The sequence below is a fragment of the Geospiza fortis genome, unplaced genomic scaffold (assembly GCF_000277835.1).
Source record: "Geospiza fortis unplaced genomic scaffold, GeoFor_1.0 scaffold12, whole genome shotgun sequence".
Taxonomy (NCBI): domain Eukaryota; kingdom Metazoa; phylum Chordata; class Aves; order Passeriformes; family Thraupidae; genus Geospiza; species Geospiza fortis.
This window is the reverse complement of record NW_005054323.1, coordinates 350,497-374,944: the sequence shown is the minus strand read 5'-3', so window position 1 is coordinate 374,944 and position 24,448 is coordinate 350,497. Positions and strand designations below refer to the sequence as shown.

The following is a 24,448-nucleotide window of genomic DNA, read 5'->3' as shown; positions in this document are numbered from 1 at the left end:
CGCAACCAAACAAAATAGATTCTTATATATTGAGATATTAAATTACTCTGTCTTAAAAATTCAGGAAAGGAAACATGAAGAACAAAGGACTCTTATCTTCTAATGGATACACTTTGTTAATCTTATTCTGAAAAGTGTTGCAGAACAGTCAATATCATATGATGCTGTAGTAATGTGTTCCATCTAGCATCATCCATTCTTTTTACTGCCCTTCTTTTTCCCAAGGGACAATGGAAACCATTAGGGGAAACTTTTTACTTTTCCTGGTGCATGGTGAGAGCATAGCCCAAGTCAGCAGTGCGCCTTTGGAGGAGAGCCCAACCCAACTTATGGGATTCTCAGGCTTCTGTTGGGATTTAGAAACACAATGAATTTCTCTTAACAAGGCAATTCATGCACCAGCTTAGGTGCATGAATTGCCTTTGGAAGAGCAATTTACCTTCTTACTAATTCACCAGAATTCCCTTTAAATAAATTCTAAAAAATGCTTTGAATGAAGAAAAGTTTTCTTCTAACAAAGAGACTCATTCATTTTAGGAGAACCTGCATCTTTGGTTAGTTTGTGATGCATGCGACAGCACATGTCAATCTCTCTTTAAGTGTTTCTGGGACTGGGCTAATATTTTGAAATGTGTGGACTCTTTAGTAAGGCATGCCTTAAATCAGTTATACTTTTCTGCCCATAGTGTCAGAAAAATTGCAGTTTCCACTGATTTATTCTTCCTGGATTGTGTGATTTCCACTGTGAAACTTTTTCTTCCTGTAGAAGAAGTAATGATACATTTGCTGTGAGCATTTTAATTTCCAGTCTGTGGGATATCACTGGGTATTCATAGATCTCACATGGTCATAATACAAAGGACTGGCTTGCATGCTCACATCCTTTTAGGCAGATATTAAGGATATGTGAGTGGACTCAGTACTTTAGTCTGATAAAGCAGTTTCTCGTCTCTTAATTTCTGCTAGTGTGTATAACATCATGAAGTACAACCTCTCCCTTCTCAATTTTACCATTGCCACACCTCATAAAAAGAACTGAAATTACTTTGTGTAAGGGAAAAAATAAGTGTAAAGAACTCATTAAGTTAACAATATGAGGGAAAAGACTAGGGAAGTACAATTGTCTTTCATAAGTGGGGATAACTCCAGTATTACCTTTAAACTTGCCCTCTTTGTTGTTGTTAAATCCGTGAGGTAAGGACATGTGTCTTGGAGAATGGTGACATTGCAGTGCAGCTTTATTTGGCCTTCAGGTTGACTTGCTTTCTTCATTGCCCCTGTGTAATAATGAGCCGCTCCCTTGTCCCACAAAGTACCATTTAAACGATGAGGAAGATTTTAAGGAGCACTTTTTCTTTGCAGCTGGTCTAATTAGGACTTAGAACGAATTACAGTAGGTCAGCAATCATAACTGACTTCCATACGTCAGTGCATGATTTCTGAACAGTCAGAAAGTCAAGGAAGGATCCACTTATATACTTCTTTCTGTTTTGCTTTTTCAACAGTTACATTGCAAACCAGCCAAATTTGGAAAGTATCAATGACAATGAGGTTGGATTTTATGTTGGACTTAAAAATCTGTGAGTATGAGATACATTTTATACAACTACTTTTTCTGTATTTCTTTTACAGAAGCATGTATGCCTAACTTTGTGTGTTACTGAGGAAAAGTTGTAAATCTTGCAGCTCAGCTTTGTAGAGATTTCATCCAAACTCTTATTTTAATACTTTAATATTTTCAATGCACTTTCCATCATATTTTAAATTAAACATTTTAACAGTTTTATTCATTTTCCTAGGACTGTGGTGGATTCAGGCCTAAAATTTGTGTCCCGTCATGCATTTGTGAAAAATGTGAACCTACAATACATGTGAGTAAGAATAGTGTCTGCATTTTAAGTCAAAACCACCCAACTCGTTATCTATTGTTAATTTATTTCTATCTCTTACCATTTGCTTAATTTAGAAGCATTTTAACAAGACAGACTTAGAATGGTCTTCTGTTGTTAATTGCCCTTAAATAAGACATATATAGTAAGGAACCAGTGGATCATGAAAACATAATATTTTTATGGAAAAGACCATCCACTTCATTATTCTGTCTCTAGAAGTGTACTGTGTCTTTTGTGATAAGTAATGTAGCACAAAGAGTGTGTCTCTTGAGGGTATGATGTCCACACTGTGCATCACACTCAGTGACATGGTTTTAACTAGCTCTAGTCTGATTTGATGAGCTGAACATATTTTAGCAGCTGCAGTGCAGGAGATGCATGCATGGAGCACATCTAATATTTTGATGAGTGTATGTCCCCAGAGACTCTGATAGAACTGTGAACTGAAGTCCTAGGGGTGATTCATTCGCTTAGAAAGCTCACTCAAGATCAGAACTAATGCACCCAGAGCAGAATGTAGGAATGATGTTTCTTTCACAACCAAATGTGATTTGTAGTTCATGACCTACAGGAAGCAGAATTTGTACCTGTACAGCTTTTTGACTGTGTTTTCCTAGATTTGTTATGCTTTAGATTTAGCAAAGGATAAACTGATCAAAGTTCTCTTTCTACAACTTTTGTGCCTTCTGTGTGGGACAGACGTAGAGTAGCTCACTTTGCTACTTACATGGGAAACTGTGGATCTAGTGCAATAAAACACTGAGATCATGTGAGTGGCTCTGTTTCTCACATGTACCTTGTTTTAGCTAGATATTCCAAGTGTGTGCTTTAGTCCATGCATCTTCAATAAGTGAACACTAACATTTAACCAAACGCTTTGCTTTTATCCTAGTGAGATTGGGAAGTCATGAAGCCAAACCTTGGCTTTGTAAGATACTTCCTTGAAAAGGAAAGAACTGTGGAAAAGAACTCAGGGTTTTGTTTGATTTGATTGCTTTGCTCATGAGATGGAATCACTTTCTGACCTGTGTTTTCTAAACAACAGCAATTAATTTGTGTAAGGAAGTGGATGTGAATGTCCGTTTCTGTCTAGATAGTAATTGCTATCCTTAATATGGAACAGTCACCAGAGGAGTGTGAACCAGACCTTGTGAGCCTGTGAAATTTATATCACTTCATATAATCATTAATAAAGAGCTTTTACTATAATCAGTTGGTAATATAAAGGAAGTGTGTTCCAGAGTAAATTCAAGTGTTTGCCCGTGTAACAGTTGCTCAGTGAATTATGACTGTAAACTATGAAATTCCATAAAGCCAAGTGGATGTGCAGTGGCTGTAGAAATATGCAATAAGAACATGCTGTCTGAGGGGCATATTTGCAGAGGAAGATTAGTGACTCTGCTGGAGAAGAAGTGGGATTCTCTCTCTGTGCAATGAGGCAGAACAAAGCAAATTCAAGTCTGGGATCAAATGGAATATTGTGTTACATTTTTACATCTTTTCCGGATTGCATTAGCTGCTCTGAGGGAATCTATTGGAATACTGTATATAGATTAGGACACTGAATCTACTCATCTTGAAAGATGCTACAGAGAAGAGCAGTGAAGCCAGAAGAAGCTTGTAAAGCAAGTAATATAAGGAGGCTCAGATCCTGGGTATGTTCAGTGCAATAAAGATTGAAAAGGAACATACATCATTGAAATAGGGCTAAGAATAATGGCCTGAAAATCAAAGAGGTTGATTTAGATTAGATATAAGGAAGAAGTTTTTTGCAATAAAGGTGATGAAATGCTGGCACACGTTGCCCAGAAACATGCTGGATGCCTCAGCCCCGGAAGCATTCAGGATTACACTGGATGGGGCTCTGAGCAAGCTGGGGAAGATGTTGGAGAATTGGAACTAGATCACAGTTAAAGGTCCCTTAAACTATTCTATGATTCTATGCTTCTGTGCTTGTCTTATCTTTAAAAGAAGAGCAGTTATGATGAGGAAAGGAATCAGTTCTCTCCATGACCATGAGTACAGTGTGAGAAATAATGAATTTAGTTTGGAGAAAGATCAATAGAATTTTGGAAGACCTTTCCAGCTGTCTGGGCAGGTAGACACCACAGAAAGTGTGATAACTGGTATGATCCTCCTGAGAGGCTTTTTTGCCTGTTGCCTTAGGGAAATGGGTTTCATGCAGTCACAAAGTGTGTCTGTCTCCAGTGTTTGTTTTTAACCAAAACTTACACAGGTAAACAAGTTTTCAGAAAACTGACTGTTGAACAGAACAGAGAGACCCTATCAAAGTCACCACTTGAGGGAAAGTATCACTGTACATAGGTGAGCTGCTAGGCTTTACAGAATCCAGTTGGATAAGATGCCTTTAAAGTGTTTCAGCCATAGGAGGAGCTTCATTTGAGCATGCAGTCAAACTGGGAATATGTATCTGCTCGTAAGCAGACTTTGGTAGAGCTGTAACTCATGAAGCTCCTTGTTAGAAACAAATTAGACTGACTTGACATCTGTTCGGTTGATATAGATGCGTTCTTGATGCAGAATACTTACATTATGAACAAAGAGATTATCCAGTCTCGTACTGTGTTTTCTTTTGGTGGGGATTTAGTAATGTGGGCAGACAGGATAAGCCCAGATAAGATAGAAAATATTAAGTGGCACCAGCTGCTCTAGATGCACAGGACCAAGCAGTAATATAGAGGTATTTTTTACCGAAACTGATCTGTTATCCCTGCAAAATGCATTTGTTTGTTTTCTTTGGCAAGTCATTATGCACACTAAAATGTTTCTGAAAGCCCCAGCGAATCATGGCTTGTTGTCATCAGCAATAAAAATCCTGTTGATGGCCTACGAAGGAAGTATAGCTCCTGTTGTGGTTGGGACAGTGAAAACTATTAAGCACTAAAGGAATTTCATTTTGCAAGGGTAATGTACAGTACAAGTCTTTGAGAAGTCTTAGATTTTATTTGGAAACAAATTTTTTACTATCCCATAGAGAAAACAAAAAACATTTTTCTGAAGATTGAGGTAACTTTATAAGCATTACTTTTGCTGTGATACTGTTACAGCTTTCTTTTTTGTACTATGAAAAGTCTTTTGATGTAGTTAAGGAGCTATATTATGTAAAAATAGTATTTATTTTTGAATCACACAAGAGTACCAGTTTAAAAGAAACTTCTTAACATGCATTTTCTCAAGCCCTTTTTTGTGATTTCCTTATTTTCTTGGGGAAGCTTATGTAACCCAGGTATCTTTCTAAAATTATCTATCATGAGAAGATTTGAGTAATAACATAAACAACAGGAAAATAAATGTCATAATAGATGCTATTAGACTGTAATTAATAGCCTTGCTCATCTAATTTTGGTGTTTTCACTGCCTGTAGACTCAAGTTAGCCAACAGTCATTTTAGTAGTGCTATAGTTTATAAGCTTATTTGCTGCTAACAGTAATGGACCTATGTAATGCACATGCATGGTATATTGTCAGTGCCTTTAAATGTGAAAACATTTCACAGCAAGTGCCTATTTACAAATACTTTTTAAAATAATTGTTGTTATGTGCTAGCCTGCATCTAAGTGCATCACTGAATCATAGATTGCGAGTGCAGTGTATGTATACAGCTCCAGGTATCAAAATGCGTTTGTATCTCTACACCATTCAGGTTTCGGTAAGGCAGCCAAAGGAAACCATTTGAGATCAGCCTTGCAGCAGATTTCCCCTTGTTTGCACACAGGGCTGGTTCCAGCCATGGGCAGAGCAGGGTGTTGCCTGTGGAGGGAGACTGAGTGTAGCAAAATGGCCATGTCTTCATCTCTTTCCCCCAGTTCTCCTTAGGTCTGTCCCCTCCTTTCTTGCCTCCCCTTTTCAGAAGCACTATCGGTGATAGAATTCTGCTCATGATGCTACCTCTGTAAATCTTTATGTGGTTTCTCAGTCTGGTTTTGTTCTACTCATATTGCCACTGATTTGCTTTTAGCTGAATTAGGGCTAGCAAGTTTATAGTGAGCTTGATATTTTCATGTAAAATACAGGCATACTTTTGACTGAAGTCTTCTCCTTAAGTTTAGCTTTGGGCCCAGGCTCTCTACTCTTGACACTTTTTTTCCTATATTAAAATAACCTCTTTTGAACCTCAGATGTATTTTCTTTGGGCTGCTTGCTGTAGTCTTTTTGTGTGCAGTTGAATTGGGAAATTAATTCATATTCTCTTTCTATGGAAGTGGGATCATTAACTACTTCAAAATAACCCTGACAGTGATTTTTTCCACTTAACATGAATTAAAAAGACTACAGTAGGCATCTCTGTAGTCAATAATAAAGGATCACCTTATGAAAAATATACATATAAAATTAAATTTACTGTCAAAGTATTGCTTAAGGTGATACATTTACAGCCGTGGTCTGCAGGTAAAGCACTCTGTATATCTGGTTGTCTTTTGGGAAAGGTAGGATTTATTTGATCTGCAGGTAAGAGAGGCATGCCTTGTCTGGCAATACCACAGGGGCCTCCATACATGCCACTTATCAGTGTGGGAACAGGAGTGATCTTCCTGTGTGGTGAGTGAAGAGTTTCCCATGGAGGGATGGGGTTTGATGTGGCTCCATGTTGGAGGCAAAAGCCCAAGTCAATATGAGGATCCTGCATCTTTTATTCAAACTCCCAACACAATGCATGTGCATACTAGGAAAAAAATGGATAGTGACAGTTTTTGCTTAAACATAACTTCTGTTCTATATGCAAATTGCTCCTTAATGTCAATTTATCTGATCAGGGTCCATGAAATAGTAGCTCTTGTGTTTTGTTCTCACATGTAAGGACCAGTCAGTTTGTAAACTTCAGGCTCTTCTTTGCCAGAAGGAATCAGTGATGAAATATAATCTCTTTGATTCTGCTCTAAACATTTTTAGAATATTCAGCTTGTAATTTCTGCGAAAATTATCTTGTACTCAAAGATCAACATCTGAAAGTTTGGAAGTAAACACTGTGTTCTTTAATCAGATTACAAAAAAAAGATATTTACACCTGGAGTTTAGATGCAATGCAACAGTAAGTGTGGAGCCCCTATGGCACCTTTATAATACCACATAAAACTCATGGTATTTTGGTTCATAACACTGATCTGTGCTTTACTGCTGGCAGTTAAACAGTTTACTGCTCTCACTATCTTTAATTCATAGACTGATAAGACTGTACAAAACCAGCATTATTTTGCTTTGGGGTGGAGAAAGTAGTTTTGTAAGCTGTGAGGGGAGGAGTATTTCTGGTTCCGATCAATATTTCTTTGCTCAGCATAATGGGAGAAGACCTTTCACTTAATTACCACTGGAAACCGTAAATGCTTAATTGACATAAAAAAGCCCAATACAGGCATTTTACAGTTTTCCTTTTGATCTTCCATGTGGGTGCATATTGCACATGCAATTTGAAAAGAACAACTAAAAAGCTCTGATGTGGATGTGTGCTAGCATGTGAGGAGGGCTTATATGAGTACAGAGTTTGGTGCAGCATCAAAGAAAGGGATACACCCATTTCACATGAATAAATTGAGCATATAATTAACACCTGGACTTTACAAAATACTTTTGAAACACAGTTAAATCTGCTGCTTTTCTGCAAAACAAAGTGCTAAAAGTGAAAATATTGATCCCTGCTGAGTTTGATTTTGAAGGTACTTGACATTACATGCTGACAGGACTCAAGCCCTTGAAACCCTTGAAACCATCAAGACTGAACACTACCCTTTTACAGTTGAAGTCAAAGGACTTTTAGAGCAGGTTCTAGTTCTTTATTGCTTTTTCAAGAGAGACAAACTGTATTTTTAGTGTAAGAAGAAGCAATTCTAATTAATGCAATCTTTCTCTTTTGCCATAGCAATTTATCCAGAAACAAGCTCTCGAGTTTGTCCAAGAAGCCTTTTCGCCATCTGGGTTTGTCTGATCTGTAAGTTGTCATTTCTTAAAATATAAGTTTATTTTTGGCTGGAATGGAAGAATAACACTTCAAAGTTTGTTCTCTTGAAGGTAGAGGAATTAGAAGAGCATTTCTGGTCCAAAGAAAGCATAAATTCTGAACACTTAAATGCAGAGAAATTTTCATTCCAGGGGTTCAAGAAGGTTAGGTATATATTTTAAAGCAATGTAGAGGTCAAAATAACCTCTTCCTTCATCTTTAAGATATTTTATTGTGAGATTACTTCACACAAAACTACTGGCATTTATTTAAGTATTTGAACTAGTGAAAATACAGTCTTTTGCACATATTCATATAAGACTGTTTCTCATATTCTTATAGTGGTGTGGCTGGCTATTTAAGAATATTTTTATTTTCTCAAATTCTTGAGTTGCACTGTGCTTTATGTAATTGTTTAGCAATGAAGGGGCTGGTAAACATTTCTTTATTGATTTTTTTTCAATACTAACATTTTTATTCTCTGTTACATCTACCATTTTTTCTTATTGATGCATGTTCCAAAATTTTGGTCATCCTGTGCATTCTCCGCTAATATGCAGAGAGCCTGCAGGAGTTCTGGGAGATCTGGTGGCTGCAGAGGAGAGGGAGGTTGCTCTCCTGGATCTCAGATCAGAGTCAGAATTTGTCCAAAGTGCCAATGCAAGTATGAATTACCTGACATGCAATCCTAGTCCTATTCTGCTGAACTTCAGCATGTGAGAAGTGAAATGAGCAAATCTCAGTGGCACAAAAAGAGGTTATGCCCCTTAGGTATATTTTGTTGATAATTAAGTTGGTATAATTATTTTCTTTATGGCCCTGGGAACACTGCTCTCTGGAATATTCTTTAATAACTTGAGTGGAGCTCTCTAATGAGGAGACTAGCTAGTTGCAAAGGTTTCCCATTGCTCCATGTCCTTTGTCGTTCTGTTGCTCCTGCATGAAGAAGCAGGGCAAATGTAGTGGGAGTGAACCAGATATGGGCAAAATGGATAGTGTGAAGGTTAAAGAGATTACTATTTGAGGTATGGAGACAATGCATGATGATGTACAAGTTGAGAAAAAAACGGGATACAAAATTGACGTAGAGTGTTGTGGGCTTGGCAGAGGGAGTGTAGGACTAGACAAACTGAAGTTATGCAAACAAATGTTGTGATAAAGTAAGATAAACAGATGGAGGCGAAATGAGAGAAAGACAGTGGAGGGATAAAAGCAGAGCCTGAAAGGAGAACAAGCAGTGATAAAATCAGTATAGTTGAACAATTCTGTTAATAAGTGTTTAATACATAGCTGCAAGATCAGAAACAGGAGAGAAGGAAGTGTGTTGGTAGGTGAATCTGAGATATGAATGTTGCCATAAATAGCTTCTGAAGAACTTCCTCTCAATCTGATAAGCAAGTATGTTTGTCCTGTCAATACCTTTGCATATCAAAATGTAAAGGGATGAGACATTTAGAATAAAGTGAAGTAGAGAATAGTCACCAGGTATTACAGAGAAGGAGATGCCACTTTGGAAGGTTTCTTCTAGAACAAATGAACTGCAGGCATAAAATTAGAGCAAACAAGATAAAGACTCAGAATTTGCTTACTGTAGGTCAGAATTTTTCTTTCACACAAGTGTCTGTAGAGGGGCATTATGCATCCAGCACAATGATGTGATCCAGCATCCTGCCAATGATGTGCTTAAATCCTTACATGTGTTTAGCACAAAATAAAACACTAGAAGAAGACTGCTCAGCCATTGGTCAAGAGAAATTTCTCTTTACAGGATAGGATGAAACAGAAGATAGAAGTAAATTCAAAATACTGTTTTGAAAATGCATGAGATAGGCTTTGACCCAAGGAGTTATCATGTTCATACTATGTCTTGTGCAAACAATTCTTGTTCATGCTGCGTGTTAAAGTCCAGAGGATGACTTCTGTGAATACAAATTGCTCCTTCAGACACTTTTGAGGATCCCTGCAGTTGTTTCTCCTCAAAGGACTTGAGATGGCTTTTGGGCAAACTGCTCTAATAAGACAATTTTTTTCATGATTTGCACACTTCATGTCTTCAGGAAGCATTTGTGAGCATAGATTCTGCAAGAAACTTGAGCTTCTGTACATCAAAATTACCTGTGAAACTTTGTTAAGAATGACTGTTCTCTTGACAATGAAATGCCTTAAACAGACACTTGCTCACCCACTTTATTGGATCTCATGTATGCCAGTAGAAGGAAAAATAATTCTGGTCACTCTTTATGTAGATATGTTTCTGTTCATATTTAACATTCATGTAATTACATTACACTGTTGTGTAGTTTTATTAAATTTTAAAACTGCAATTTGTTAAGTTTGCTAACCTGTGGTTTAAATTCCAGGCAGGGTACTGTATCAATTTCTATTTTGGGGCCATTTTTTCATTTAGTATTTCTTCATGACATTGTCTATGGTTTTACTGTGAGGTTTTTCTAGAGTGTTGTAGCAGATGAATTTTAAAGATTAGGCAAAATCCTTTTTTGTGATTAAAGTTGGAAGAGTGTGTGTATAATCCAAGACTGTTTGACTTTATAAAGAATTTACCACTCCACAGCAGTAAACCATTTCTGAGGTAACTGAGTGGTGGCTCAGGTGTAGAAGAGATGAATTCTAATCACTTCCTGATTTATTAAATAAAATGGATCTTCTTGAGCGGCTGTTCTCCATGGGCTCCTGACTTAGACTGATGAATTTGAAATAGTACGCAAATCCCTTGTGCGGTCTCTGCTGCCTATGATATTCTGGGCCCTCAATGGATGCAGCACTTAATTCCCTACATGGAAACTGTTACCAACTTGGCAGCTTACTCTGCACTGAGTTTACCAAGGGTGCATGTGTTATGCCTCTTAATTAAAGAGTTCATCCTAAATAACTAACTTGTATTCTCACCCAGCTGAATGCTTGGAGCCCCCTGCCCCTCATTATTTTTCCTATATGTGTGGCACATTTAACCTTCTAAAAAAATTGGTGTTTTTTCCTGTAGGATATTGGTGGATAATCCATTCAAATGTTCCTGTGAAATCATGTGGATCAAGAAATTTCAAGAGACCAAGTTTTACACAGAAACTCAGGACTTATATTGCATAGATGACAACAATAAGAAGACAGCCTTGCTGGATATGAAGGTCCCGAACTGCGGTAATATTCTTTTAACATAAAACTACTGTTAAGTTATTGTGAGCCAGGCAAAAATGAACATGCTTTTCTACAAAGTACTTCTCAGGATGTCAACAGTGCTCTAAAGGAAAGGCTAATGGTCTGTCAGTGTTTTTTTGTCCCACATGGAATGGTTCTTGGAACTTCATAGAATTACAGGATCACAGAATATCCTGAGTTGGAAGGGATCCATCAGGATCATGGAGTCCAACTCCTAGCCCTGCATGGGACACTCAAAGAGTAACACCATATACCCAAGAGCATTGTCCAAATGCTTTTTAAGTCAGACAGGATTGGTGCTGGGACCAGTTCCATGGGGAGCCTGTTCCAATGCCCAGCCACACTCCTGATATGCAACCTAAATTCCCCCGACTCATCTTCATACCATTTCCTTGAGTCTTGTCATTGGTTACAAGTGTGAAGAGATCAGTGCCTGCCCCTCCTCTTCCCCTTATGAGGAAGTTGAAGACCCCAGTGAGGTCTTCCATCAGTCTCTTCCAGGTTAAGTGACCTCAACCACACCCCATATGGCTTCTCTCAAGGCCCTTCACCAGTTCATGTAAACCTGTTCATTTTTCTCTTGATCCTTTAAGAACGTACCATTATTCAAGGGCAAGGAAATAGAATACTGATTATAGATAGCAAACAAGTATTTTACAGAATGCATGTGCCTTTGTTGAACTAAATATTAGTGTTTCCTAACTCAATAGCTGTTCATGGCTCAATTTTATCTACTTGAATTTTTTTCAGGTATCTATAGTTAATGAAGTCTCTATTTTCCTTCAAAAATACTAGTATTAGGGCCATAGGAAGAAAATTCAGAACTACATGCCACTTGAGACAAATTAACAAGAGCTCTGTTCTCCATGCTAGTGAAACTCTACTGAGTTCACTTTAAAGGTTGTACAAAAGAGTTATATCAAACTTAGGTCTGTGGCATATTGCAACATATTGTTTTCAGATACATGGGTCTACAAGAATTTGAAAAATTATATAACAATAAGGCAATCTCCTTCCCTTTTTCATATACAGTTTTACTGCCTGTGTATGGTCCTGGGACAGCTGGGGAAAGGTTTCACTCACTAGCTGGAGATTCCTCCTCCTCTGTGTATGAGGGGCAGAAATGGGGTGTTTCTAACATGATGTCACATCTGCTGGGCTCTAGAAGCAGAGTGGGAAACTGGGGTCTCCAGCAGCAGGCAGGCAGGAAGGAAAGAGGGCAAGAAGATCTTAATGGAGGGCTGATTTGGATAGGAAAAGCCATAAGTGAATGTGACCTGTAGGAGAAATTACACTTTTTCTCCTTCTGTCATTGTCCATTGAGCATCATTTTCTCCACTGCCTGTGTGGAGGGTGTGACATCCTCTGATAGCATCTGCCAGCAAAGAGCAGCCACGGTGGGGATTACTGTAGGCTCAGCAAGTGCAGCATTTACTGTCAATAATGTATTTTGTGGCCTCATATCATTGTTGATCTTGTGCCCAGCTTCTTTCTGGGGCCAGGTATGGTGGCAGAAATGGTGTTAGTGTCTCATGCAATCAAAAACCCCCCACATGTTCCAGAAGTCTTGGGAGCTGCAGAGTTGGTCTTGTGTGCTCCAGGATCTGATTTACCTGAAATGAGAGATATAATACCTAGCTGAGCTAAATGGACCCAACCTTCTGCTCCAGCTGGATGGACTAGAAGGTAGATTAATGTGCTGGGTGTAGAGAGGTCAGCTGTTGGACTGAGATCAATTATTGCAAGAGAGAAATTCCAGCACATTTTGTAACATTCTTAGCTGGTGCGTCTAGAAGCTACCAGGTTGCTAGGGTTTTCCTTTGAAAACTTTTAGTGTTAAATACCCAAAATTAAACCTGTGAGAGATTAGTTCTTTCCCCTGATTTCTTAACCATCTGCAGCCGAAAGAGGCTTGTCCCTGGGCCCTGGATGCTGTTTAGGTGCATATATGTGTACACATGCATGCGTCTTGTGGGCATATCTTGACTAAAATACTTGTCATGACAAGGGAAGGTGGTACTTCCAATTAGAAGAGGAAAAGGAGGAGGGAAGGTGAGTATATACAACATTTAGACTGGAATTTGCAGTATATGTAATTTGCATATGGAAAGCATGTATTGTATTGAAGATCTGAGTGGATGCCAGCAACATACCTACAAATAATTTATGTTAGTTTACAGGGTCCAAATATCACAAAATTTTACACCACTTTTCCTCTCCCTTTTTTTCTTTTGTTTTAGCATCTGTTTCCTCTTAATTTATCTTTTCAAAATTAACCAATGTAGGACATAGATTTTTAATAAAGATGACAGCAGATCCTTTTCCTAGACATAGAGTAGAGAATGCCTGGTGAAGAGCAATGACTCCCTTATTGTGTTCTGGAAGATATCTGAAAAATTGACTTCGTGGCTCTTGGTTTCAATATCTTCACAGGTATTTTTCTGTATTTTAAAGGACAAGACTTAGTTTCAAAACAAAACCATGGATGAAGCTGGTATATTTCATTTCCAGAACCTTTTGGAAGGCTAATATGTAGAACTGAAACAGAAGAGAAATTAAATTTTTGACATATTGAATTTTTTTTTCCTGTGAGCTCTGGGATGTTTTTTACCTCCCTTTGATGTGAAGAGAAATATTTGGGCATGAAGGCCTCTGCATTTTTTTAGTGAAACATTTTCTCTGCTTTTCTAATTTTCTTTGCTAATGAAATGGTTCCATCTCATCTTCTTGGGGAATTTGTTTTTTCCTTATTTTTTTTTTTAATTTGTAAATTAAGCAAAAGTGCAGTCTTGGTGTTACTAAGGTGTTACTTCATAGTCTTATAGTAGGAGGCCTATACAGTATGTGATAAATGTTTTGATAATAGGTTGTCTTTCTGCTGTGTGCTGTAAATAAATCTTTTGCTGGGAAGTAGGTAGAGGCCAATGTGGTTTATTGATCATAGGACTTTGGTTTGTAGGTAATTGATGAGAAAATTAGGAAATTTCTGTGGTCCTTTGCTAACTGTTTGTACGGTGGGAGTGTTCAATAACCTGCTCATTAAAGATTGACTGCCATTTAGATGTCATCAACTTTGTGATTTAATTTCTTGAGGTTTAAACTCAGGTATGCTCACTATCTAGAAGATCCTTTCCAACTGCAATATTAAAAGTGTCAATCAATAATTATTTTTCCAACTGCATTTGAAATGTATGTAGATATGATGAAAATTGTCAAATTCTTCTCGGTTTTAGGATCATGTGTAATTACTGTGTCAAAGATTTTCAAGTTGCATCTACCACAGTAGCAGAGCCTTTTGTGTATAGAGATGGTCATGTTCAGTTTTGCCATTTTCAGAGCATTTGCCAGTTATCTGTACAGCATGGACAGCACCACCACCTGGGACATCTCCTTTTGTTTCCATCTGGTAAATAGCACTAGTAAATCAATGAAGAGAACTAAATGAGTAAACACTTTATTCTTATTAATGCTTCTAAGCTCTGTTGTTTATTACCACCAGTGTCTTAAGTCCTTGGAAGTGGGACATGTTCTGTGCCTTGGGTAAGGTTACTTAAAAGACTGTCAGTCTGCAGATCACCTGGAGCTTGCTGAATGCCAGAGAGGCAGGACCACATCCTTGGGACTGATTGTTGAGGTGTCGCTTGCCCCTCTGGCAGACAGTTATTGAGCCATTACCATTGATTTCAGTGATACTGAAAGAAGTCTTTTTATCTTCTGGTGTTTTGGGGAAAGGCGTTGCTTCTACAGCTGTCTCTGCAGTCCTGTACAAAATTTGTATTGCTTTGCATCTCAGTCTGGTTAATGGCATTTTGCCTTATCTGGCCAATTTAGTTTTGTATGTGGAGATATCATGCTGAATCTGTCTTTCAGTTTTGCTTACTGTGCCAGCCTTGGATGCTTTTTTTATCATATATTGTTTCTTTAGGTGCATTCTTTCTTATCACTGGTCACATATGCTAGCTGCAATCTACTAAACAATGTTGCAGATTAGTTCTCTGTGCTAATTTGCTTTACATATCACTAAGGAATATTCAGAATGGCTGGCTGTTTACATCTGCAGCTTGTCAGTGGAACTGTTGTCTTGTCTAAGACCTATGTGATTTAATGAATGTTTACATTCTTTGCCTGTCTTTTCTCCTGCACACAAACTACCGTGGTGTTGCTCTTAGTGCATTTTAGGATACTTGTGTATGTATGACTGAAAAAAATTTGGAAGTTGTTGTAATGTAGGATTTCAAGCTAAAATAACTGCTTACTCATTTCTTACTTGTTGGGGAAACCCATGATTTTAACAGGCAATTGCTTGGATGACTGAAAATGGACTGGAACTGTGTCTAGCTTAATTTAAGCCTGTTTCTGGTGATTTTGGTTTTTGTGCTAGAGGTAAATAAGTACGTGGCAAAATGAGACTGGAGGCAGGTGGTTATAAATCCTAAGAAGGAATAAAGGCAAACTGAAGGATTGACACATTTGTTTCTTCGAATTTACAGAAAAGATTTGTACTATTACTGAGCCAATAAAATAAGCATTAGATGTTAAGCAATTGCAGTACAATGCAGTCTAAAACCACAAGCAAAGGCATAATCCAGTGGGTGTTGACATTCTTTTCCACTATCAGCTAGATTTCATGGATAAGCATATTAGAAGGAAAATATTACAGGCAGAATTGAGTTTCAAAAAATACTTAAATGTTCCCAGTGTTTATGTTTCAGAATATTCATGCCTGTGTTGTTTATTTTGGCACAAGAAATAGATGTGGTGCATGATATGTAGAGGCAAACTCTTCTTATTTTCTCTGTAAGAGTTTTAATTCATACTGGTGATTGTGGCTTTTGTGAAAAACTTCATTTTTTGTGAGATTTTGACAGTAATGGAGTTTCACTGTTGCTCTCAAGTTGAGTTAAAATTTTCCAAACTTAATTAGAAGAATTTTCTAGCTTGTAAGTGGAAATAACCAAAAGTTTATGGAACTTGAAAGGCAACAGGAATCCCATATTCAAAGATACGTATATAACTTTCTTCTGAATATGCAACATTTACCTATTTGTGAATCAAACATCAACTTTCATACAGATGTTTATACATTACAATCTATGTAAATCAGGGATTGTGAATGACGATAGTTGAGCCACATGTGGCATATGTGAATATCTCATATTAAAAAAAGCCAACTTTTGTTTGATAATACTGATTCAAATTCTGCTTTAGTGTCAACAAAGGAGATTTGTAATACAAAATAGATTAGAAATAGAAGGAAGTAAAGCGTTATCCAAGGGAAAGAAGTATCTCTGAACTCATGACATTGTGCAGATTTACAGAGGTACTCTCTGTGCCTGACTTGACACATCTGTGTAAGGGTGGAGTATTGACCTGCTAAGGAGAGCAGCTCTTTGACTCTTTTGTGGTGATATTCTTACTTTGCTCTGTCTAGGTGAAGACTGATGACTAGATAACTCTACCCTGAAATCTAAAGAACGTACTGTTTTCTTTAAAAGGGGAATCCTTTTTTCAAGGCATCACTTCAGTAATATACTTGGCATATGGTATACTTGGTACCAAAAGTGAAACCCATCATTTTACTTTTTTTATGTTCTCTGAAAATGTTCCTGTTTCAGGATCACATGGTTATCATGTTGCACCATTAGGCAGGTCAGCATTATTTTGAGTATTTTCTGGACACACATGAAATTCTGCAGATAACAATACTGAAACTGCATTACATACACTTGGTGAATTAGATGCCATTTGTTAGAGGTTTGCTTAAGCTGGTTTGAGCCTCATTAACTTACACTTCAAAGTCTGTTTAACTCTCAGTTCATCTGTTAAGCTTGTGGCTGACATATTCAGCCCAATGGCACTGCCTGTCTTTGGTTTTCCTTTGAAAGCTATTGTGGCTCAACTGTAGCTTAAATGCCACATTAGTACAATTTTGCCAGGTGTAATTTAATTTCCATAACCATTCAGAAAATTTAATTTCCTTAGCCATTCATGAAGGTTGGATACCTTCATGATACTACTAGCAAGAGAATTGTTGATAAAGGTTGATAGCTTCTGTAAAAACACTTCATCTCAAAATTCTTGCAGACAAAGTGCTTATATTATTACTGGGGATGAGGCAAGATCCTATTTTATTCAGCACCTTCCTATTAGAATCCAAAGTACATCTAAGGGTCTTAAAAGTAAGGTCCTGGGAAGAAGTTAAAGAGCTGATGAAAACCTTGGATATGTAAGCCCTTCATCTGATTTGAAATATCAGCAGCAACCTTCAGAGCTTCTGTAGACGTTGACTGCAGATGAGAACTTGGTGTCCAAATGAATTTGTGTGGGTGCACATCTCTTGCTGGTTTTTGGTTGCCCTGGATGGTGATGGTGTCACAGTTCTGTGGAGACAGTGCTTGCTCCTGTGGTCGTGATGAGGAATTAGCGAGTCTTGTGGTCTTTGCTGTGGCATGTGCTGGCTCTATGTAAAGAAGTTTGCTTCTAGTGAAAGCTTTAGTTATGTATGGAGTGATGGAGTGTTTAAAGGCAAAGTGAGAGTGCATTTGATCTGGGAAAGCAATACTTTAAATTAGACTCATCATCTTCTGGTAGAGACTGTACTTGTTTAATTGTTTTCCGTAAATGTTCCTGATTGAGAGTGACAATCAGGCATGCCATGAGAGGAGGGAGATTTCATTTAGTATTTTAAAATATTTGTGAGGGTTAGTGAGCTGCCATATCATTCATTCTGTCTCCTGACAGAAATACGTTCTGGCCAGCCTATGCAAAGTACCATTGGTACATTTGGTCACTGTGGAAAGCACCCATCAATATTTACTGTGCCACATGGCAAGCATATGTCTATTCAGTGGTGATTCAGTGCTTTATTCAATGTCTGTGTATTCTCTTGAAGATTGAAGACATTTTGATCCAGGTTTTTTAAATTTACGTTCACACACTGTGGGCAGAGTATGGAAATCTGGGGAAATGGGTCATAATCCCAGATTCATTTTCATCTTTTCTTCTCATACCTCTAAGATTAACACCTTTACTTTCCATTTTAACCTATTGGAAATTTTAAGTTTTGTTGTTCATTATGGCAAAATCTTAGTGAAGTAATAGGGATGCATGGTGGTTAATATCATAAAATGAAGACTGGAGAGGAAAGGGATCTTAGAGCTCCAGAAAAAAAATGGAGATGGAGATCTTTGGGATCTGGAAGATAAATGAAAGATTAAATTTCATTTTAAATGTTCTTTATTTCTGCTAATTCTGTATATTATTTGCCTAACATATTTTTTTCATCTTCATTGAATATATTTGTGCTTGTCATCTTGTTACAACTTCTCTGAAATTTCTGCAATTTTCTGTGTACTGAGGATTTTGATTCTGTTGTTGTGATAAAACAGGAAATGGAACAATTCCAAAACAGGAACCACAACAATTTCTTGTGGTTCTTTCATTCATGCTTTGAATGTAAATTTTTGGGGTATCGTTTTTTAATCTTTGAAGATGCAGCTAGGCTGAAAATCTGGCTTAGGGCTTGTTGGTTGCAGGCTTTTGTTAAGTGAAACCCAAGAGGTGAATCACATATCCAACAGCTCTTATCTTTATAGCTAGAATTACTAGAATGTTTCTCACTGGTTTTTTGTTTTGTTTTGTTTTGTTTTTTTAAACCCTTGAAAGCACATAGGAAAAGACCTCTGGAATTAGTAAACATTACTGCCTTTTCAAACAAGGCACAATTTCAATAGAACGATACAAAGTACATGGTATCATCATATCCTGCTTTCCATAATAGCCAGTTTTGAGCAAGTAAGACCTTTGAAATTTGCAGATCCATGTGACACTGTGGATGATTGCATCATCAACCATCCTGTTTTCAGGCTCCAGACAAGTAGTGGTTGTTACCAGGCTGTACTGTAGTGAGGTAATTATTTGTATGCTTTGTTCCTAGAGTGAAAAAACCAAACCAGGAGAAACAAGAACCCTAGACTTTATTGGAATCTTATGTGAGGAAAGTAGACTGATTTTAATCACTGTGCCCTAAGAATTGCAGTGGATGTTTTATAAATTAGTGGTTCTGGTAGGCTGGCTTGAATGGTTCAGTTTGATAGATGGTTGCTGCGTCAGTATTATTTTAATCATTCTGTGTCTGATATATTTACTAAAAAGATGGGTTAAGGATTTCAGGTGAGGATTAAAATTACCTGGTTAAAATCAGATGCAGAAAAAATTGTCATTTTTTCATGGTATCTTCTTGTTCTTGTTACACAACAAATTGACCTTCAAAAACATGCCAAGCAAACAGGAGATCACATGGGCTGCATTGAAAACCATTTAGTGATTCAATAGCAATATTGAATTTACAGTATTCTCTCAGGTACTAATTTTTTCATCATGTAATTTCTTAGGTGTTAATGAGGCTAATTGACCATACTGAGATAATTTTAAAGCTTTTTTAGCAACTGAAAAAAATCCTAGAACTGAGCAGGTGAAAGTTGAAGCAGAAAAAGTGAGTCTGGTATTAATTCTGTAAAAATTTTTTTTACTGCAGATAGTGACACAATATCTTTGGATTTGCTTCTTCTGGCTTAAGACCACCTTCTTTTAAATGTTCCTTTAGCATACTGGCTAAGGTTCTTGGTGCTAAGAGTTGAGTTACAGAGTAGAGTTTTTATTTCTCTATTAGATCATATCCTTCCTTTGACGTATAGTGGCAGTCTGGCTCTAGGAAGACCAGTCTAAGTTTTCTGTAGAAAGTAATAAGTAGCAGCATGAAGACTTGGAAAGCCCTGTAGGAATACAGGCACATTCATTTTCTTAATTTCCATTGACAGTTCTGTAGCCAAATGTAGTAGTAACCTTTGAAAATGGCATCCAAATTGTTGGTTTTGTGGTTGCTGAAGTCCCTGCTGTGCACAGGGAAGATGTGAGTCATTCCCTAGTGATGCTTGACAGCTTCACTGTCTGATGGCTTTAGGCCATCCTTTTGCACTAATGATGGTCTGTGAAGGTAAATGCCTCCCCTCCCCAAACCCTACTTTAAGGAGTGTTTGTTTCTCCTAAAGCATCAGATGGTATTTGGAGAGACTCAGCTGACATAAATGCTTGTCTCTAGTTCTGTCTAATTGTGCTGGGGTGAGGGAAGTGACTGCTTATTCTAATCCAGAGCTGCCTATTCCTGAGAATAAAGTGTAATCATGCTGAATATGAGAAAATACATTCTGTATGTGGTGAAAGCACATAGCTATTATGTGCTAGTGCATAATGGAAACACATGGATTTTAGTGTATGATTTCATCTCTCAAACTGTGTTACTCTCTACATTACAGTTTAAAGTTCTCAGTAGCAGGTTCTGTCCTCCCATTTTTGTAGAGATTGAAAGGATTTGAATAGATTATTAAAAAGAAAGAGGACTTGAAAAACAAAATAAAAGAAAGTGGTCTTAAAATGATCATTCAGAAACTCTCTTTACCCTGTTCCACCAGAACAGGAAAGTACTCAATAAATTTGAATGTCTGTGAGAAATTCCAGAACTCATAAAAGGAAGAGGCTCTTGTATGCAACCTGTATACAACATATTGTTGCAGAAGGTTAAGGCCAAGAATTTAGCAAACTTCAAATATATAGCAAAAATCAATCAGGTATTAGAAGGGTTATTGCTGATATCCAGAGTTATAATAATTAATTCTATCAAAGTTTGGAACAGAGACTGTGGTTCGAGTTTTGAGGCATGGATTAATCTGTCTGACAGATACCAAGATGAAACTTGTGGAAGGATGATGTCATGTCCACCTTGTAGAGGCCCTTATGCTACAGTCTAATCTTACTATGCTGGTGGTATACAAAAATATTTGAGTGTGCTATCTGCTAAGTTTGTATCAACTGCTGTTTACAAAGTCCTTTAAAATGTACACCCCTGTCAACAAAAGTGATAACTATCTAAACCACTGTGTTTAACCAAATTAACTCAGGAATAAAGGCAGTGTGGTTGGCTATCTCTGTAGTTCTGTAGGAGTTAAAGTGTTACTGGCCAATATAAATGTTCTCACACTACACTGGGCATACAAACTGAGCATTTGTGTATGTTAAGGTCCATCGTGTTCTTTTAGCATGCAGTTATTTTTCAGTATAGATTTTGCTGTTTAGTGTCATTGCTTTGCTGGTAAAGGCAATGTATTGCATGTCTAGATGAGGCCTTATGTGACTGTCTTGCTTTTCCCAAATAGAGCCATATCTCAACTAGTGTGGATTCTACTGTGGAGCAGTCTGGGTGCCACTGGAAAGCAAAGCAAAATTAGCCTGCAGTTAAAGCACACTGTCTCAATATATCCAACCAGAAAAAATGAATCCTGAGACAATTCTTGTGTTGTCCACCCATCTTATGACTGGGAAGAAGAGTAAAAGAAAACACACAGAATAATGTGATTTCTAATCTGTTCTAACTCTAATTCTATTCCATTCCATTCCATTCCATTCCATTCCATTCCATTCCATTCCATTCCATTCCATTCCATTCCATTCCATTCCATTCCATTCCATTCCGTTTGTACCTTTTTAGATGCAGGGGCCTTGCAATTGGTTTTTAGAATTTTATGAACATACATAATAATAAGCACTATTATTTTATAGCCTTCTATCAGGATGCAGCATGATGTCGTTGTTTCCATTAGAGATGTAACACCAACATGACATGTGCAGACTTCTGCAAATAAAAATAACTAGATCTAGTTCTTGGTGGGAACCAGAGCCAGTACCAGAGGAATTAAACTTCAGTTGCTTATCCTATGAATAAACACATTGCAGGAAGAACTTGTCTCAAAACTTAACAGCTATTTAAAGGAGAGCTCTAAGGGACAAAAGTTATTTTTATTTTTGCTTGCATGAGAGGTTTCACATGAAGTGATGTGTTAGTAGGGGCTGTGCCAGTTTGCACAATGATATGCTAATCTATCATCTAGACCTCCTCCCAAGTGGTGGGGTTAAGAAGAGTGGGGATCTTTATTCTCCTTGCATGTTCAGGTCTGGCAAGAGTAATTGGAATAGTATTTAGAGGTGTTGTGGAAGTGTAACTTTATAAAGCAAATTATCTCATTACTTCTCCCCTTGTTCTCTAACTAGCATAATTAATATCCAAATGTTCCCTAAGATTAGTTTTATTTCCTGCTCAGCTAGTTGACAGACACTGGTGAGATCTGAATTCACAGCAGGCTAGAGCAGATGGCCACTTTCGCTAACAGATTACTGCATCAAGGCATACAAACTCCCCAGCTCTGTCTCAATAAACTTCAACACATGATTTATAAAGTGAACATAATAGAAGAAATCCATGATGCCTATAATGGGAATCATATTACCACACTGCTTAAAACACTGTGAGAATTGCCTGAGCAGTTATCGTATACTTGTGCTGATTTTCAAATCTTATTAGGCAGGAAAGCATTGTCTGGAAAATTATTCATCTTCTTTTCTGTATTGCTTCCACTTAGTTATATTTTATTGAACTAATTTAAGGGAGGTTTCCAATACATCTAGCTTCTGTTGAACCTCCAGCAATCATATGCATATGTTCACAGTGATTCGATGGTTATTTATTTGTTTTGGACCTTTTACATAAAGAAAACGTTCTCTGCTAAACTTCTATACCACCAAGTCCATGCTGACTCTGCTGTACTCTCAACTAAAAAACACAAACAAAGAGAGCTGCTGTTTCAGAAAAAGAAAAGTAATTGCAAAATAATGCATAAATGTCCTGCACAGCAGATAAGCTTGATTATTTGAGATGATAAATTGCAAGTAAAATTTGCCTGGAACAGTTGGTGTGAAATGCCTCATAAAGGAGACCAAGGCTCTTTGCACAGTGTAGCAGCTTCAAATGATGACCCAGTATCTTTTAAGAAGGATGTTATTTCTAGAATGATGCATAATTATTTTTTACATAAATAAATACAAAATGTGAATCCCTCGGTGCCTGAAATCTACTGATATTGCTAGTATTATTTTGGAGAGGGCAATTGTGTATTTCTTTATGTTCTTGTAAACATTCAGCAAAAATTTACACTCTGGGAAGTTCCCATTGCTTTGGATGCCTTAGAACAAGGCACAGAGTGATTTATAACTCTGTAAGATGGAGGGGGAGTCCTAATTCTTATAAAACCTGGTCTTGTTTCCTGAAGAGTGTATCTCACTGCTTTTCTGCTTTCCCGAGGACAATAGAAAAATCAGCTGATGTGCCTTGAGTAAAGCTCTGTGCAATTGTTAACCCTCTCTTCTGTCTTTTCCCTTCTCTAGTTCAATCTATTAAGTTCTCTGTTTTCCTCCCTTTGAGCTTGAGTTCTAGGTTTTGCCCTGCTCATTCTGAGCTATGTCTCTATATCAGAGGGGGGCTTCAGTCTCTTGTGGGATACTGGGAGCTAATTGGATTTTCCTGTTAGTGTTGTGAAGAACAGTGGAAATACCACAATATCAGTGAAACCCAGAGGTTTCTTTGTAGAGGTTATAAAGAAACAGATACAATTTCCAGTTTTAAAGAGTAAAGGAAGAGGGTTTTTTTCATTTTGAAGTTAAGATAATTTCTGTTTGTGCACCTGACATATATTCTTGTATAATTAACTAGTTAATGTATTTCCACATGCAATAATGTTTTCTTAGGATGTGAAGCAGAGGAGGTGCAGAAAATACAGAGCAGCAAAAGATTATAGTTTTCTATTTTCAAAGATGCTGTTTGTACTGTCTGACTAAATAGTACTGACTACAATGAATATTTGATGTATTGCTTGCTTAGATTTGCATGGTGTCTATTCTGTCAAATACAAATACATGTTGGGTTTTTGTGTTGTTGTTTCTATCACAGACTTGCCCTCAGCAAACTTAAGCAATTACAACATCACCGTGGTGGAAGGAAAGAGCATCACGCTGTACTGTGATACTACTGGCGGGCCACCCCCAAATGTGTCCTGGGTGGTAACTAATCTTGTTTCCAACCATGAGGTAAGGTTTATATTCAAACACGTGACAATTCAGCTGACACCTGCTGAAGGATGGAATGAAGTTTCATGTCCAGCTCTAGTTAACTTTCTATTAAAAGTTGAAATAGAAAGTTAATGTTGGGATTACATTTATTTTCTAGTTACTTTCAATCAAAAGTGGCTGTGGCAGTGCTTTTGAGGAATGGCAGACATTTGTTTCTCAAGATTCTCATTTGCTCTCTGGTTTTTTGGATGTTCACTTGTAAATGAGAGTAATGTAATTTTTGGAAGTAATGTGAATTGGAATACTGAAATGGAAGCATTTTTTTTATTATGATTGATACCTACCTACAGAGACTAAACCCAATCTATACTGATTGTGAAAAAAGCTTTGGATCTGTAATTATATTATATTTTAATTTCATAATTTGATATGTTGGAATTTGGTTGTAAATATTTTGTGGCTTGTTTAATTTTTC

General features: G+C 37.3%; 1 protein-coding gene across 1 annotated transcript in view; it reads left to right on the top strand.

Annotated features, from left to right (window-relative positions):
* The first annotated feature begins 1,511 nt into the window (after positions 1-1,511).
* Positions 1,512-24,448, top strand: part of NTRK2 (neurotrophic receptor tyrosine kinase 2) — a 179,091-nt gene continuing 156,154 nt past the window's right edge. The window contains exons 1-5 of the mRNA XM_014306955.2: positions 1,512-1,580; positions 1,800-1,871; positions 7,768-7,836; positions 10,847-11,001; positions 23,855-23,991. Coding sequence (XP_014162430.1) covers positions 10,887-11,001; positions 23,855-23,991 — 252 coding nt within the window. The 5' untranslated portion in view covers positions 1,512-1,580; positions 1,800-1,871; positions 7,768-7,836; positions 10,847-10,886. The remainder of the gene's footprint in view (positions 1,581-1,799; positions 1,872-7,767; positions 7,837-10,846; positions 11,002-23,854; positions 23,992-24,448) is intronic.